General features: G+C 40.7%; 2 protein-coding genes across 2 annotated transcripts in view; both read left to right on the top strand.

The window, feature by feature from the left end:
- The first annotated feature begins 881 nt into the window (after window positions 1-881).
- LOC104966672 (proline-rich protein 15-like protein) lies at window positions 882-3,394 on the top strand. The gene is made up of 2 exons (XM_010795896.1): window positions 882-1,226; window positions 2,001-3,394. Exon 2 carries the CDS (start codon window positions 2,021-2,023, stop codon window positions 2,357-2,359), a length of 339 nt encoding a protein of 112 aa, XP_010794198.1. The 5' UTR covers window positions 882-1,226; window positions 2,001-2,020; the 3' UTR covers window positions 2,360-3,394.
- A 1,365-nt stretch (window positions 3,395-4,759) lies between these two features.
- The window catches only part of LOC104967173 (WAS/WASL-interacting protein family member 2-like), a 12,242-nt gene continuing 2,725 nt past the window's right edge, over window positions 4,760-14,276 (top strand). Inside the window, exons 1-5 of the mRNA XM_010796589.1 lie at window positions 4,760-5,038; window positions 7,153-7,247; window positions 8,330-8,462; window positions 8,984-9,118; window positions 9,536-10,248. Of these exons, the coding sequence (XP_010794891.1) occupies window positions 7,170-7,247; window positions 8,330-8,462; window positions 8,984-9,118; window positions 9,536-10,248 (1,059 nt within the window). The 5' untranslated portion in view covers window positions 4,760-5,038; window positions 7,153-7,169. The remainder of the gene's footprint in view (window positions 5,039-7,152; window positions 7,248-8,329; window positions 8,463-8,983; window positions 9,119-9,535; window positions 10,249-14,276) is intronic.

Genomic DNA, 14,276 nt, shown 5'->3' on the forward strand with positions numbered 1-14,276 from the left:
AGTACATTTACTCAAGTACTGTACTTAAGTATAATTTTGAGGTACTTGCATATTTTTATTTTATGCTACTTTGTACTCCTACTCCACTACAATTCAAAGGGGCATATTATTATACTTTTACTCCAATACATTTTTGTAGTACCTTTAGTAATTTTGCAGATTAGGATCAACAATTGAAAAATACTGAAGATACATCTGGATTCAATTCACATTCTGCCCAGGAGTAAATAAAGTAGATTACATTATTTCCAATTTTACGAGCTTGATATACACATCAATACATCAATATATAACCAAAACATGATATATATCATTCTGAAAGGGGCCAATCTGCTTAATGAGTACTTTTGGTACTTTAAGTAGCCTATATTTAGATGCCAATACATTTGTAGGCTACTTAAGTAACATTTTTGAATACAGGACTTTCAAACAGAGTATTCCTACACTCTTGCACTTCTACTTTGACGTAGGATATATGATCTGAGTACTTCTTCCCCTCCTGCATTCAAACCATGTAGTTTACAGCTGCTGAGTAACCTGCAACGTATTTAGATCGGACGCTATTAATACCATTAATAGCGTGAACATCAGTCCCATTCCATTCCTTTGTGTGTACAGCGTAAGCCTACACTACACGCCATTGTGGCCTAAACAGCTGGGCGTCCAAAATTGGAGCATGATTTGGCTCCCTTTCTTGGGTTGGGTTCTGGTGATACAAAGGGCTCTTTTTTTAATCTGTCACTGAAGAAGAGCACGCTCCCATGGGGTATGTTGCCTCGCAACGACAGGCCCCGCCTACCATCGCAGTGTATTCACCTGAGCTGGGTCACACGTGACACAACCTGCAGGCTCATCCAATCAGGAGTGAGGACAGGTGCTCCGCGAGAAGAGTTTCGGAGGCGGAAACCTGCTGGGTCAGTGAAAGAGAGCCTCTCCTTATAAATGTGTCAATTGATGTGTACTATTCTAAAGAAACAGCAGAAGTAGAAGAGAATTTCGCGAGAGCAGCTAAAGAAAATGAAATGTTTTGGAGGTGGCGTTGAAATGGATACTGCTTCGACCCCTTGAAGGACTGCTGTCACACAGTTGTTGTCCACCACTGAAGAAGAAGGCGACACTGACCTGTCCTGTGGATTTATATCTCAGAACAATCATAAGTGTAACATTTACACTTTGCCTCGGGTCGTTTTGAGTGTCCACACACTTTACTGCACTCCTGAGCTCAGGTGAGTTTTCATGACAGCTTTTTTTGCGCATCTGTGAATCACGGCTTGGGTTTGTTTATCTGTCCCTACCACCCATTAAACCAGTTATGCAGAGAAGATAAACATGGTTACACTGGTTATTCTGAGGAGTAGCTGGTGAGAAGTTGTGTCAGCTGTGGAACATGTTACAAGATAGCAGGTCATATTTAATCATATTCAAATTTAGCAAAGTGCCAAATCATGATGTCCAAACAGATAATATGAGTTTTGAATATCATAGGATCAAGATGTATGATGATGTGTGAGAGTTTTTAAGTAATAATTAGATATATGGATTGGCGACATGGCCAAGATCTTCTAATACAAAACAGGTATCACATATGTTTCTCTGGTTATTTGATTACAAAATTGTCTATTTGAAATAAGCACAGGGTAAAGCTTATTTATGTATACTGCTGCCTGACTTAATACTTGACAAATGAAAAGTACTGAATATTTTCTCATGAGGAGAACTTTAGTGCACAATAAGCAAACACGGTGAAGCTATAGTTGAACCCACAATGGAAACCAAATGGAGAAATATTTACAATTCACATATTTGTACAGTTTTGACTATATAAATCGTCATATAGCTCAGTCCTATTTGATGTTTTATGGGAAATTAGGATATTTAGAAGCCAGTTTAGAGCATGAAGATCAAATGACCTCAAAATCAAATGACAGCTCTTAAAATAAAACTGATGCAGAGGAGAAGATCTCAACTAAAATACTGATGGCATCTGTTCCCCATTCCAGCATCCTCCCTCCAGTCCAATATGACAGAGAGGATCCCATGGTGGAAGGCATTCCTGCCCAAGAAGAAGAGTGGAGGCCCTAAGGACACACCCCACTCCCTTGACCAGGACTTTGACCCCTTTGCACAGCAGCCCGAGAAGCAGAAAGACCCAGCAGCCTCCAAACCTGCAGGAGACAACCTCCAAGGGTCCAACAAGGCCTCCAGCCTCCTCAACGATGACACCTACGATGACTCCCGCCTGGAGTCGGTCTTCAACGAGCAGACATGTCGCAGGAATATGAATGTGTCACGCTCGGGTCGATTTAAGGAGAAGCGGAGGGTGCGCTCCAGCCTTCCTATACAGGACAATGAGACATAGAAAGTGTCATCAAGGAGAGAGGTGATGGTGAGGAAGGAATCAAAGACTGCTGTATAAAAGATACCTGAAGGAAAGGAGAGGACTTTGAGTTTCATGAAGATGCTTTCTTCTCTTGAGGCAGCCAACCAAGAGGTCTGCTGTATGTTGGTTACCGGGCGAGGAGCATTCAACTTTTAGCCCCAAACTGCAGAAATGAAGTTATTTGGTAGATGACATATTGGAAATGTGGACATTTTCGCTGATGCCAGAAGGCCAAAGAAACTATGAAAGGTGACTTGAAGAGGATCATATTTGTGTTTCATGATTGTTATGGAACCATTTCGCCAATAATATTGAATAATCAAAGCCCAAAAAAGGAAATATTATGAAATTGATGTAGGCACTTCAGACCTTAATATGTAGTTTGTGTCCCACAGTGTAACATTTCCAGTCATGGACAATGTAATCATTGAAAGAATCTTTAAAAAACCTACAAACTTCTAAGAAAGCACATTCCTCAAATCCAATTGTCTGTCAATACTGAAGTGTAAGTGTGATATGCTCAAGAAAAAAAAATACTGTGTATAAGATGTTAACATTATTTCTATGATGCAAATAATATATGTTTGATAATGAAGGATAAGTATAATGTTCCTTTTACAAAAATGTTTGATTCAAAAGGGTTAGAAGGATGTTTATGAAGATGTAAAATGATTTTATAATTATGTTTGACACACAATATCACTGTGGAAGAAATTAAGCAATGCTTGTGAGCCGCCTTTAATCAGATGCACAACACTTGCCAGGAAAATGCATAAAAAATGTTGAATGAAGGATGAAATCCAGCATGTTGTTTGACATCATGGGTCCAAAACAAACTACCGACTATGAAGTAAGAAGCTCCCGTTAAGATATATCAGTGTGAATGAGATATATGACCGTGTAGCTGAAGAAGTATAGTCCAGGTGTAGTTTGCTTTGCAGGATTACTGTATCTTGGACCAACTGTGAAAACTTAAATGAAGACAAAATATGAGAAATAAATCTGATAACTGCGTGCATGTGTGCTTCATTATCCTATTCAACCACAATCTAATTAGTAAACTTGGACAGGGCAAAGATAGCTTTGTGTTGTGTTGGAAAGTGTGTCTTGATATTGCTGCTAAATCTAAAAAAGGTAAATTATTCTACAGTTTAAGGATAACATAAAAATCACCCAAAAACATGAAATAACCTCAAAGTAAAACAGATTGTAAACAGATTTCGTATCACATCTTGTCAGTCGTGTTAGTGCCACGTCACTACTTGACTTGAGACGAGGAGGGGGGGTTAAAGTGTATTTATAACATAGTCTGAAAAATACAATAGTAAAGGATTAGTGCCATTTAAATGTGGCGTCTGCAGTGTGTGTCAAACCAAAGTTCAAAGGGAGCCTGTGTCACTGCATTCCTCTTGAGGTGCGTGTGTGTGACCGGGGCATTACAAGGATTATGACGCATAATGCACAATGCGTCAATCATTTCACATGTATTGCATTAATACCATTTCATTATCATATATTAATGAATTTGCCTTGAGTGAAAGACATACTTTGATATTAGTTAATGCACACCCTTGAAAAGGATGACTTGTAATGTCATATTTTAACACAAGGGGGCGAAAATGTGCAATGAAACCGTCGAAAAATAGAGTTTTAGAACTAAAATCTACTTAAAAGTAATTAAAAAAAATCCATAAAGGAATACGTTGTTACTGGACAGCCATGGGTTTAGCTTATCAATACAAGCAGTTATCATGATCTTGATAATGCCTACTTAATTTGCATTGGTGTAAAGTAACTAAGTAATGTAGTTAAGTACAATTTTGAGGGATTTGTACTTCACTTAAATATTTCAATGTTTTGCTATTTTGCACTTCTTCACTTCAATTTAGAGGTAAATTCTGTACTTTTACTCCACTTAATTTATTTATTATCTTTAGTTACTTTGCAGGTTTGGATTAATAATGATAATTTAGACAACATTCATAAGACTTAACTTACACCTAACATTCACAAATGACCCTGCAGTAAACACAGTTCAAACCAGATGCACCTTTACTATACATGAATGCATCAATAATTGTATTCATAAGGTTTATATTATTCTGCATAATGAGTACTTTTGGTATTTTAAATGTATTTGGATGCTTATACTTTTGTACTTTTACTTGAGTAACCTTTGATTGCAGGACTTTTACTTGTACATAGTATACCTACACTCTGGTACTTAAGTACAAGATCTTCTCCCATCTCTATATTTCACACAGGTGTAGGGAAAGTTTCTAGGGAGCATGAATTGAGTCGATGACACGGTCCTCCCTCTGCCTCCTCATTGGTCCCGTGCTGAGTGGGGGTCGGTGAGGTGTGGCCGCGCGCTGCTCGCCTCCTGTAGCGCGCTCACAGTTTTTCAAACAGAGCCAGAAAGAGACCATCGTGCACTACCACTTTCGCTTGTTTTCTCTCAGTGTGAAGTAAAAAAAACCGTTCTGTTATTTTTGAAACGCTTTCTCAAGGTTTAGCGCAACGGCCGGATCAGTGGTGTCTTCATTGGACTATAAATAGCCTAACTGAGGGGGGTGCACTATGAGGACACTGTGCTGTGGTCCTCCACCTCACTGAAGCTGTCCCTGCAAACAGGTGGATTTGGGATATTTCAAGAAGGTAAGACAATCCTGGTGATCTTGTTTCCGACTCTCTGGGTTCTTTTTCTTCTGCAAAGTGTATGTGTAAACGTAGGACATACCATGACATCACAATGAACTGTTTATCTTAACTCCTTGTTTTGTTATTGTCTCTCCGCATCAAGTTCATCTTACTGTCATAGGCATTCTTGTTTTAGTGGAAAGGTATTCAAGCTGCATATCATTCCCACAGTGCAGTTTAAACTATAAAAACAGATACTCTTTATACACTTATGTAGCTATTTTCAATTTTAATATCGTTCCACCAAAGTTTCAAATACATTTTGTTTACGTTTTAGAAATAAAATAAAAAGACAAACATGTGGAGGATTGTTTAAACACTTGTGTTTTTGAGACATTGGCTTTTCTCCCTCACTGTTAGTCTTAAAGACCAACCATGTGTTTGAAATGTAAAAATCAACTATTCTTACGATTTGCACATTTAGTGAATGGGACACATATATAAATGAGGTTATGCAGTCCTTCATAGTTTTTAATGTTTCAATATATTTCCCCTGTTGACATCTTATGTGCAAACTGTAAGAAATGCAAATAATACAAATGAAATGTATTTATTTAAATGTGACTGTAATGCAGCATAAAAAAGTCCTGACATCAACGCTGATGAAAATCCATCATATTCACGTTAAGAAAACATGGCCACCTGTAAAACATTACAGAACCCAAACAGAAATGTATAGAAGCACTCTCCTCATTGATTCATACATAAATATATTTATCCTTTAGTCAATAAAAAAAGCCGGTACTGGGGCTTCATGTTCTCAATCTTCTTTGCATAATTACATATAAAAGTGTAGAAATCCCTTGTTAAGTCTGCCACTTCCTGCTGCGTGTGTGTGGTGTGTGTCATCTGACTTCCCTCCAGGAAGAATTCTATGTAATACAGATCAAAGAGAAACAGCTGGTGAGAGGTGCATTAACACTCAGCGTACCAACTGGTCCTCCATAGAGCCAAGCAGTGTCCAGCATTTCCCCCTTTAGAGACGAGACGTGTCACAGAGGCCGCCTGACACAGATATGGAGATAGAAATAGAAGTGAAGGACAGTCTGACGACACACACACACACACACACACACACACACACACACACACACACACACACACACACACACACACACACACACACACACACACACACACACACACAGACAAAGACAAGAGGGACTTATACTCAATTCAACAAAAACAGGTTCTGTTCGGTTTGATTAAATTGCTCAGCATGTGCAAATTCCCCAGAGAATTAAATGTTCACAAAACTCAAGCTGTTTTCAGACTTTCACAGTCATGCAAGACAGCTCGTCAAGAATTTATGATGTCAACTAAGTTGTGTGTGGGTCTCAGTGACTGTCGCTGTGGATCATTACCCAGCAAAGTTGCCAACGACACAAGAACATTGAAAGACAGTGATGTAATCCCTAGTTAGTTTATTTTATCTGATATGGACAACACAGTAGCACAAGGGCCAGATGCTATGTGGTAATGGTTTGTTGTGAAATGCTAATTTACACATTTTTTCCTCTTCTTTCAAAAACATATAAACTCCAAAAAGAAAGCACATCCACAAATACATACAAAGGATACATCACAAAAACTCAAAATACAGTTGTGTCTATCTGTTCCTGGAAAGTTGCTGTTTGGCCACTTTAGCTTATCACTTTTATTACTGAATCACGAGGCATCCTGTAACATGTCCATTTGGAAAAATAATCAGGAGAAAGTAGACTACAATGTTTTTGCAGGCTGTAGCGTTTTCCGGTGGAGTTTCCTCAACGTGTTTTCCAATTCTGACTGAAGGGTAGGGGTCTATTACTTTTCACACAACACTCTCCATTGTCCCTCTCCCAAGTCCCGCCACTGGGCATTGTGGGAAGAAGAGGAGGACAGGGGGGTGTTGTGTCTGTTTTCTCTAGAGAGGATGGAGCGCTTGCTGTTTTCCTGTTTTGCGCTCTACGCTGGTGAAAGCTCTTCCTGTTCAGGGGAGAGGGTCAGAGGTCATCGAGAATCCCCCTGCACACAGGAGCAGCGCATGAATAGGATGGTGACTGTCTTTGCTTTTGCATTGTCTTCTGCAGGTATCTGAGGCCTCAGCATGCCAATTCCCCCCCCTCCCCCGCCTCCTCCCCTTGCTCCCCCTCCACCACCTCCACCCAGCGCTGCCCTGCCACAGGTAAGAGTCCTTCTTATGCAATTTTGCAAAGACTCACTCGTTTCCTTCTCAATGACCATCAACCATCACCTGTAGGTTGTTTGCAATATTGATTGAGGTAATACACACACACACACACACACACACACACACACACACACACACACACACACACACACACACACACACACACACACACACACAGTAGGGCAGACAGCAGTCTCTCAGTAGCAGAGGAGTGTTATGTTTCCGCAACAGGCGCTCAGTGTCCTCATGTTAAATGAGAAGCCGCTGCCAGCGAACACGGACACACTGCGGAGACACATCAATACACTGAAGTCATCTCATCTCTCTAGGAATTTCTCAACATTACTTAAAGAATTATTCTCCACCCTGCTTCTTTTCTTCTTCCCTAGCTTTAATTGTGTTCCTATTCCCCCTTGAAAACCCCTTTACTGAATGCTCTTACTGAATCTTAGTTTCTTTTACGTTTTTGGGTTGGACGTCTGACTGTTTACCCATTGTCATGAACACAATATCTCACAAACGCTTTGAGAGAATTTCTTTATATTTGGAACAAATGTCCACTTGGACTCAAAGGTGAACTGATTACAATGTCAGGGACTATGGTTAATTGTGATAAGTGCTTTACAGAACAATCCATTTAACTTTTTCTCACCCATCTCTTAATGTAAAAAATTATCAAATATATATTGAAAATACACTAAGAAGGGCTGAAAGTACATTTTCCTTTTTTTGCGATTTTGTGTTGAGTTTTTTTTGGAACCCTTTTAAATATATCAGAAATACTTAAAAAGAGAAGAAAAAGTTACATGTAATTAACTTGAGTCCAAGATGATGTCTTCAAACATCTTGCTTTTCTGATCCCGATTCCAAAACCCAAAAGATATCCAATAAATGAAAACATGAAACAGGAATTAACCATTGGAGCTTGCATTAAGTATATACAGTAAATGCCATTATTAAATGATTTTCAAAATAGTCTTTTCTTTATTTAGTGTCCTGAAGTCGACCCTCAAGGCAGAACAAATATGGGGCAATTCACTGTTAGATGAAAGCTGTTTTCTGTCTCTGTGTGGCAGTGTCCGTCGGAGCCTCATAAGCTCCAGTGTGCAGGAGCAGGTGGAAGGAATGCCCTGCTGGCCGACATCCAGAACGGAGCCAGACTCAGGAAAGTAGCACAAGTCAACGACCGCAGTGCCCCGGCCGTGGAGAGTAAGACCAACAACCTTACAGAGCTACTAATGTACACATGGACACACTCACCTAATTCTCACAGTGGAGCTCAAAGGAAGGAGAATGATGTGTGTTTATGTGTTAGGATGCCATAGTGTGAGATATAAATGTAAAACAAGACTTTGGGAAAAAGGGAGGGTAGTGTGTGTGGTCGATCTGGAGTGTGTTGCTTCTTTTTGACACAACAAGTGGACACTTCAGGAAGGAATGCCCTGAGGGAGATAAGGATGCAGGAAGAATAGGAAACAACTACAGTGACACACACAGTAGATAAGACATACATAATGTATCCCCAGTATACAATAAGATTTATAAAATGGTTAAATATGTTGCATAAACAGTATTTTTCAAGTATGTGTGCATTCAACGGTATGTTTTGCCCGGTTGCAAGACACATTTCAAATGTTTGTATGACCATAAAGTAACACTAAATGGACAGTGGTGCCATTATTATGATCACTTGTGATGTAATGTATGTGTACACATGTGTTGTTCCACAGATCCCAAGACTAGCCCTGGAGATGTTTCCAGTGTGGGCTCAGCAGGAGGGACACCCGTGGGACCCTCTTTGGGGGGGCTCTTTGCTGGAGGTTTCCCCACCCTCAGACCTGTAGGACAAACCAGCAAGACCCCAGGTTGGTGAAAACATGTCTTGCTATGTCTAAATCTATAAATGATATCATGCAGCAGTTGCAATATTTAGTCAACCAATGGACCAAAAGTTGTTCAACAGAAAAATAATCGGCCAACTTTTTTGAGTATCGTAATTTTACATAAAAACATGTCTCAAATATGGATCATGCTTTTTTGATGTTTCATATGATATTAAACTGAATATCATTTGGTTTTAGGCTGACTGAAGAAATGTAACATTACCTTGATATTTGACTGGGATGTTTTTTTATTGTTTTCTGACATTTTGTAGTCCAAAAAATGCATCAATTAATCTAGAAGTTAATTTGTAGTTTTTCTTTATAATGACAATAATCACTATTGTCAGCACGAACATTGATTATCGAATTGACTCCCCTGTGTGTGTGTGTTTCTCAAAGTGTCCCGGTCGAGCTCCTCCGCCTCCCTGAAGCCCCTGTGGAACCCCCCCCCTCCTCCTCCTCCAGCCGACAGCAGCAGCGTCTCGGAGCATCAGAGGACAGCAGAGCACCGTCGCTCCGTCCACCGCCCTCTCCCCCCCTCCTCCTCCGCTCCCACCTCCCCCTCCCACAGCAGCAGGCACCCACCTTCATTCCCCACTTACTCTCCCCCTCCTCCTCCACCTGCTCCTCCCTCTGCCCCTCCTCCACCGCCTCCTCCACCTCAGGACCGACCCGCTAACAGACACCCTCCCCTCCCCACCTGCCCTCCTCCCCCACCTCCATCCCAGGTCATCAAGCCCACCTGGCTCCCCCTCCAGCACTCCCACCACAGCCCCATCTCCCAGCCCTCTACTCCTCCTCCCCCTCCTCCACCTTTCCACTCTCACTCTGCTGTACCAGGGGATCGCTCCTCAGGGTGCTTCTACCCTCCGCCTCTAGTCTCCTCTGAACCCTCGAGGTTCCCCATCCTGCGGGACAGCCCCCTGGGACCTCCTCCTCCACCTCCGCCTCCTCCTCTCCCATCTTCTTACACCCCCACCTGCCCATCCACTCTCCCCCCTCCACCACCCAAGCTGGCCGCAGTACCCTCACCAGCCATGCGCCCTCTGCCCCCCTCGTATACCCCTGCAACGCCCCACCCGACGGCCGCCTGCTGTGCCCAGAAAGTGCAGGTGAGTGGGACGCCATGATGAGAAAGGTCTTATTTTTTCTCACCTGTGATTTCGTTTAATCTTGAAATGCAAATAAGTTGCGAGGTGGATTACAATAATGAAACCTTCTTGTCATATTTTTTGAGTGAGCATCCCAAGGCAGTGCGTATCTGAGATGTTCCCATCACCACTTGTAGAAGCAAAGTATAGCTGTAGCTACACTGGTCCAATAAATAAGGCCACGAACATACATGATGTCTTTTTTGACTGGTTTTACTTCTTTCACCTCTCGCTCTCATTCTCCCAAAGACAACGTGTAAAAACTATAGAAATGAACAGTTGAAAGTTTACATTAAAATTGCTAACACCTAACACATTAGCAAATCAAAGCACACAACTAAATATTAACACACATCTCACAAAAGGAGAAACATTTACCGTGTGCGCTTCTTTGAACCCTGTGATTACGCCAACGGCATTGTGTTGCCATGCAATGCCTTCTGACCTGACTGTGGTCATGGACTCACCGACCACATCCAAATGTGAACCATCTACATTTCGCTATCCAGATAATAACTCTACATTTTACAATTGTCTTAATTAGACTCAATAATTACTAAATCATAATGATAAGCAAGGCACACAAATGATACATCCAAATATAAACACTTCTCAGACCGTTTACAATAGCCATTAACCGACCAGGCAAGAATGGAGCCGGTATGGAATTTATTCATTAGGGCTCTTTTAGTTTAAGCTCCGATCATTTTTTAGACTTTTACCCTTCCTGTCCACTCCTCTCTTTCCAAGAACAGATAAACTGAAGAGCTGTTTCTCCTAATGTGTAATGGCAGGCCCTTTCTCCCGCTTGGGCTTCAACTACAGCTGTTCGTATAGTATTACCAAAAAACTGTTTTTCTTCAGATAATAACAGGACAGTTTGATCTGCCAGGGAACAAGGGCTTGCAGACGTTCTTGTTGTATAATTTGAATTATATTTCTAGGTGTGGTTAAGGTATCAGGGAAGAGAGCTTCAGAGTGGTTTGTCCCTTACTGGTGTCTCTGTGGGGGTCCTTAACTTCCTAATACATTCTCGAGCTGATTAATTTGAGCTCTCAGTGTACTTCTTGTGTTCTAGTTCTTCCGCTCCATGATTTTATAACACAATCCAACCTAAGAAAGGATGAAGATTATGTTAAAATAGCCGCAACAGAAAGTATTAGATGTTACAGGACAAAGTTGTACAATTTCGGCAATGCGTTTTTCTCCCTGACTTTTTTCTTGATTTTGTAGATGAGAAATACTGTTGTCTGTATANATAAGCATTAGCCCAGTGCACAAACGCAGAGAGGCTGACTTATGGCAACACAAAATAAAACATGGGAGCGGTGGAGATGAGGAGGAGGTGTCGGCGTTCTGGCGATTCACTCGGAAGGCTTCAGTAGAAGCTGCTTGGAGTCCCAGCAGCTTCTACTGATGCCTGTCCCCAACTCCGGGGACTTCCGGCCGGGGACTTCGGGTGGCAGTATACGCCGTGAAGTTGTTTGCGGCCTGCCAGTAAACCCAAAGCAGAAGAAGAAGAAGTGACGTCAGCGGCTTCATTTACCTAATCCTCCCTCAGGGATTTTATTCCGGTGTGAACGCGATCTGTACTTAGTTCATGAGAACTAAAGAGTTCTCATGAACCTTTGTGGGAAATGTACTGCGGTGTGAATGCGCCTAATGTGGTTCTACAATATGTGACCCGCTCTATCGAAATCAGTCGGAAGTCGCAACGGCTCATTTCAAAATAAACATGGATTTGCGTAAAAAACGACGATTGCGTATGAAACTTTTATTTCCAAACTCACACGATAAATACATTCTTTAAGCTTGTAAAGGGAAGATGACAGGTAATCTGCTCTTCCGCAGCGCCGCCCCCCCTCCCTCCGGCTGACATTATGAATGTAAGCGTAGAGTAATCATAAATAACACGGCAGGGTCCGTTACAGTTTGTTTTCCTCTGATTTCAATTAAAACAAAGTCTTGGCTTTCAGAATATTAAACTTGTTTCGGCAAATTCAGATGATAAATACAACTTTGAAGCTTGTTACGGCATAATTACAAGCGGAGAACGGAGTAACTTAACGTCACAGCAGGCATAACAACAGCCGGTGTTTCTCGTGAGGGTTTCCCCCGGGAAACAAACGCAATACACACAAACGCAAAATTACACAAACACACACACACGTATACACACACACACACACTCGCGAGCTTCTCCCAGACCAGCAATCCAAACGAAAATATCTTCCCTCCGTAGTATTTTGATCATTTGCTCTGCTAATAATCAATCAGATCGATGGATTCCAGAGAAGAGAAAACTTTGAAGGCCTTTTTCTCAAAATGATGACTCGGTGACAGTCATTATATAATGTGACATATTTTGCTTAATATTTGGAGTACAAAAACAATCCTGATATCATTAGAAAGCTAGGAATATCCTCTTTCCAGCAGTGTATACAACTCAAAATGTGTCTTCGGGTCAATGCGACTGATTTTGATAGAGCAGGTCACAAATACACATGATACATACACATTTAGTTCAGCAGGATATTCTTCACATGTTAGCACCACTTTCTGAAGCGTAAATGCAATCAGCTAACAAAAGCTAACTTTAGGCCATAAACAAACTGTCACATGACTTCACGTCACTGCTGCTAAGCTAAAGGCGGCTAATGTTCAGCGTGCTGACCTTTAGTAATCTCATTTTGTTACTTTGTCAGCAACCTTGTTTTATGACAGAAGCTTCAGACCTTAATAAGGGACGAATAGTAGTGTATGCAAGAAATGTGCAATTCATGGAGCAACAATCAGCTGGAGTCCATTTTTTGTAAATATGTATGTCATTGGTAACTAGCAGATGCTGGTGACAATTACTACTGATGCTTCTGCAGTACTAAATCTCAGCCTAGCATTGTTCAAAAACAAAAGCTACCATTAGGCTATAAAGTAACTACATCACGGTCACATGACTTGACTTCACCACCGCTAAGCTAAAGGCGGCTAATGTTTGGTGTGATGATGTGTAGTAGACTCATTTAGTCACTTGTTAGCAACTGGTGTTTTTAAGAAAAGAAAAAAAGCTTCAGACATTCTAATGACACATTTTATGTCGTAGAACAAAACGTGAAAATCTCTAAAGCTAGTGTTAAGCACAGATCTTATTTCAGGCTTCTAACCAAAAACATTTTCAAAAAATTATAGAAAAGGGAACTGGAACTGTTTTCAGGAACAGAAAACTTAATTTCTTGAGATTCTTGTCCTAACATTAAGGTGTAGAAGTGTGAAACACACAAGCCAATGTCTCCTTTAGACAGTACAGTTAAGGTTATTTATTCTGTTAATGAGTGAATGAAACCCTGAACTGTCTGCGCCTGTTGAGGTAACGTTTCCCACCACAAATACTCAAATGTTCTGGCCTTCAAATGTGAGCTGATGTGACAGATATACACACTGATAAGCTGCTGCTAATGTTTAACATGGAAAGACTGTATGTGTTGGTTGTTAGTTACTCATTGTTCGACATCATTTCAGAACTCAAGCTAACTGTACGATCATTTATAAAGGTTGTCGGCAGTGAATAATGTGAAACCTTAAAGACACCTACAGTATGTTTATCCGTTGAACATATCTACTGGTATTCTTACTGTAAACACGTACTGTATTACTTGCAGAACCTTTACTGCAGGGGTGTTAAACTCAATTTCAACTCGGGCCACATTGGCATCATGGTTGCTCTCAAAGGGCCAGTTTTATATATAAGACTATATAAAAATACATAAATATGTAATATATATAAAATAAAGTATTATATTACATTATTGCCTCTGCATTGGATTATTATTGGATAGGGTAATAACTTCATAATTAACTACGTCTGAAAGCAGAAGTCTAGGGAAAACAATTGCAAGTGTCTACAGTGCGAATGTCACAAAATGATTTAAAAAGAAAAGCCAAATTCTGGAAAAACAAAAAAATAAGTGACATTTTGGAAAAAGAAGTAACAT

The sequence above is a fragment of the Notothenia coriiceps genome, unplaced genomic scaffold (assembly GCF_000735185.1).
Source record: "Notothenia coriiceps isolate Sejong01 unplaced genomic scaffold, NC01 NC01_scaffold00037250, whole genome shotgun sequence".
NCBI classification, from domain to species: Eukaryota; Metazoa; Chordata; class Actinopteri; order Perciformes; family Nototheniidae; genus Notothenia; species Notothenia coriiceps.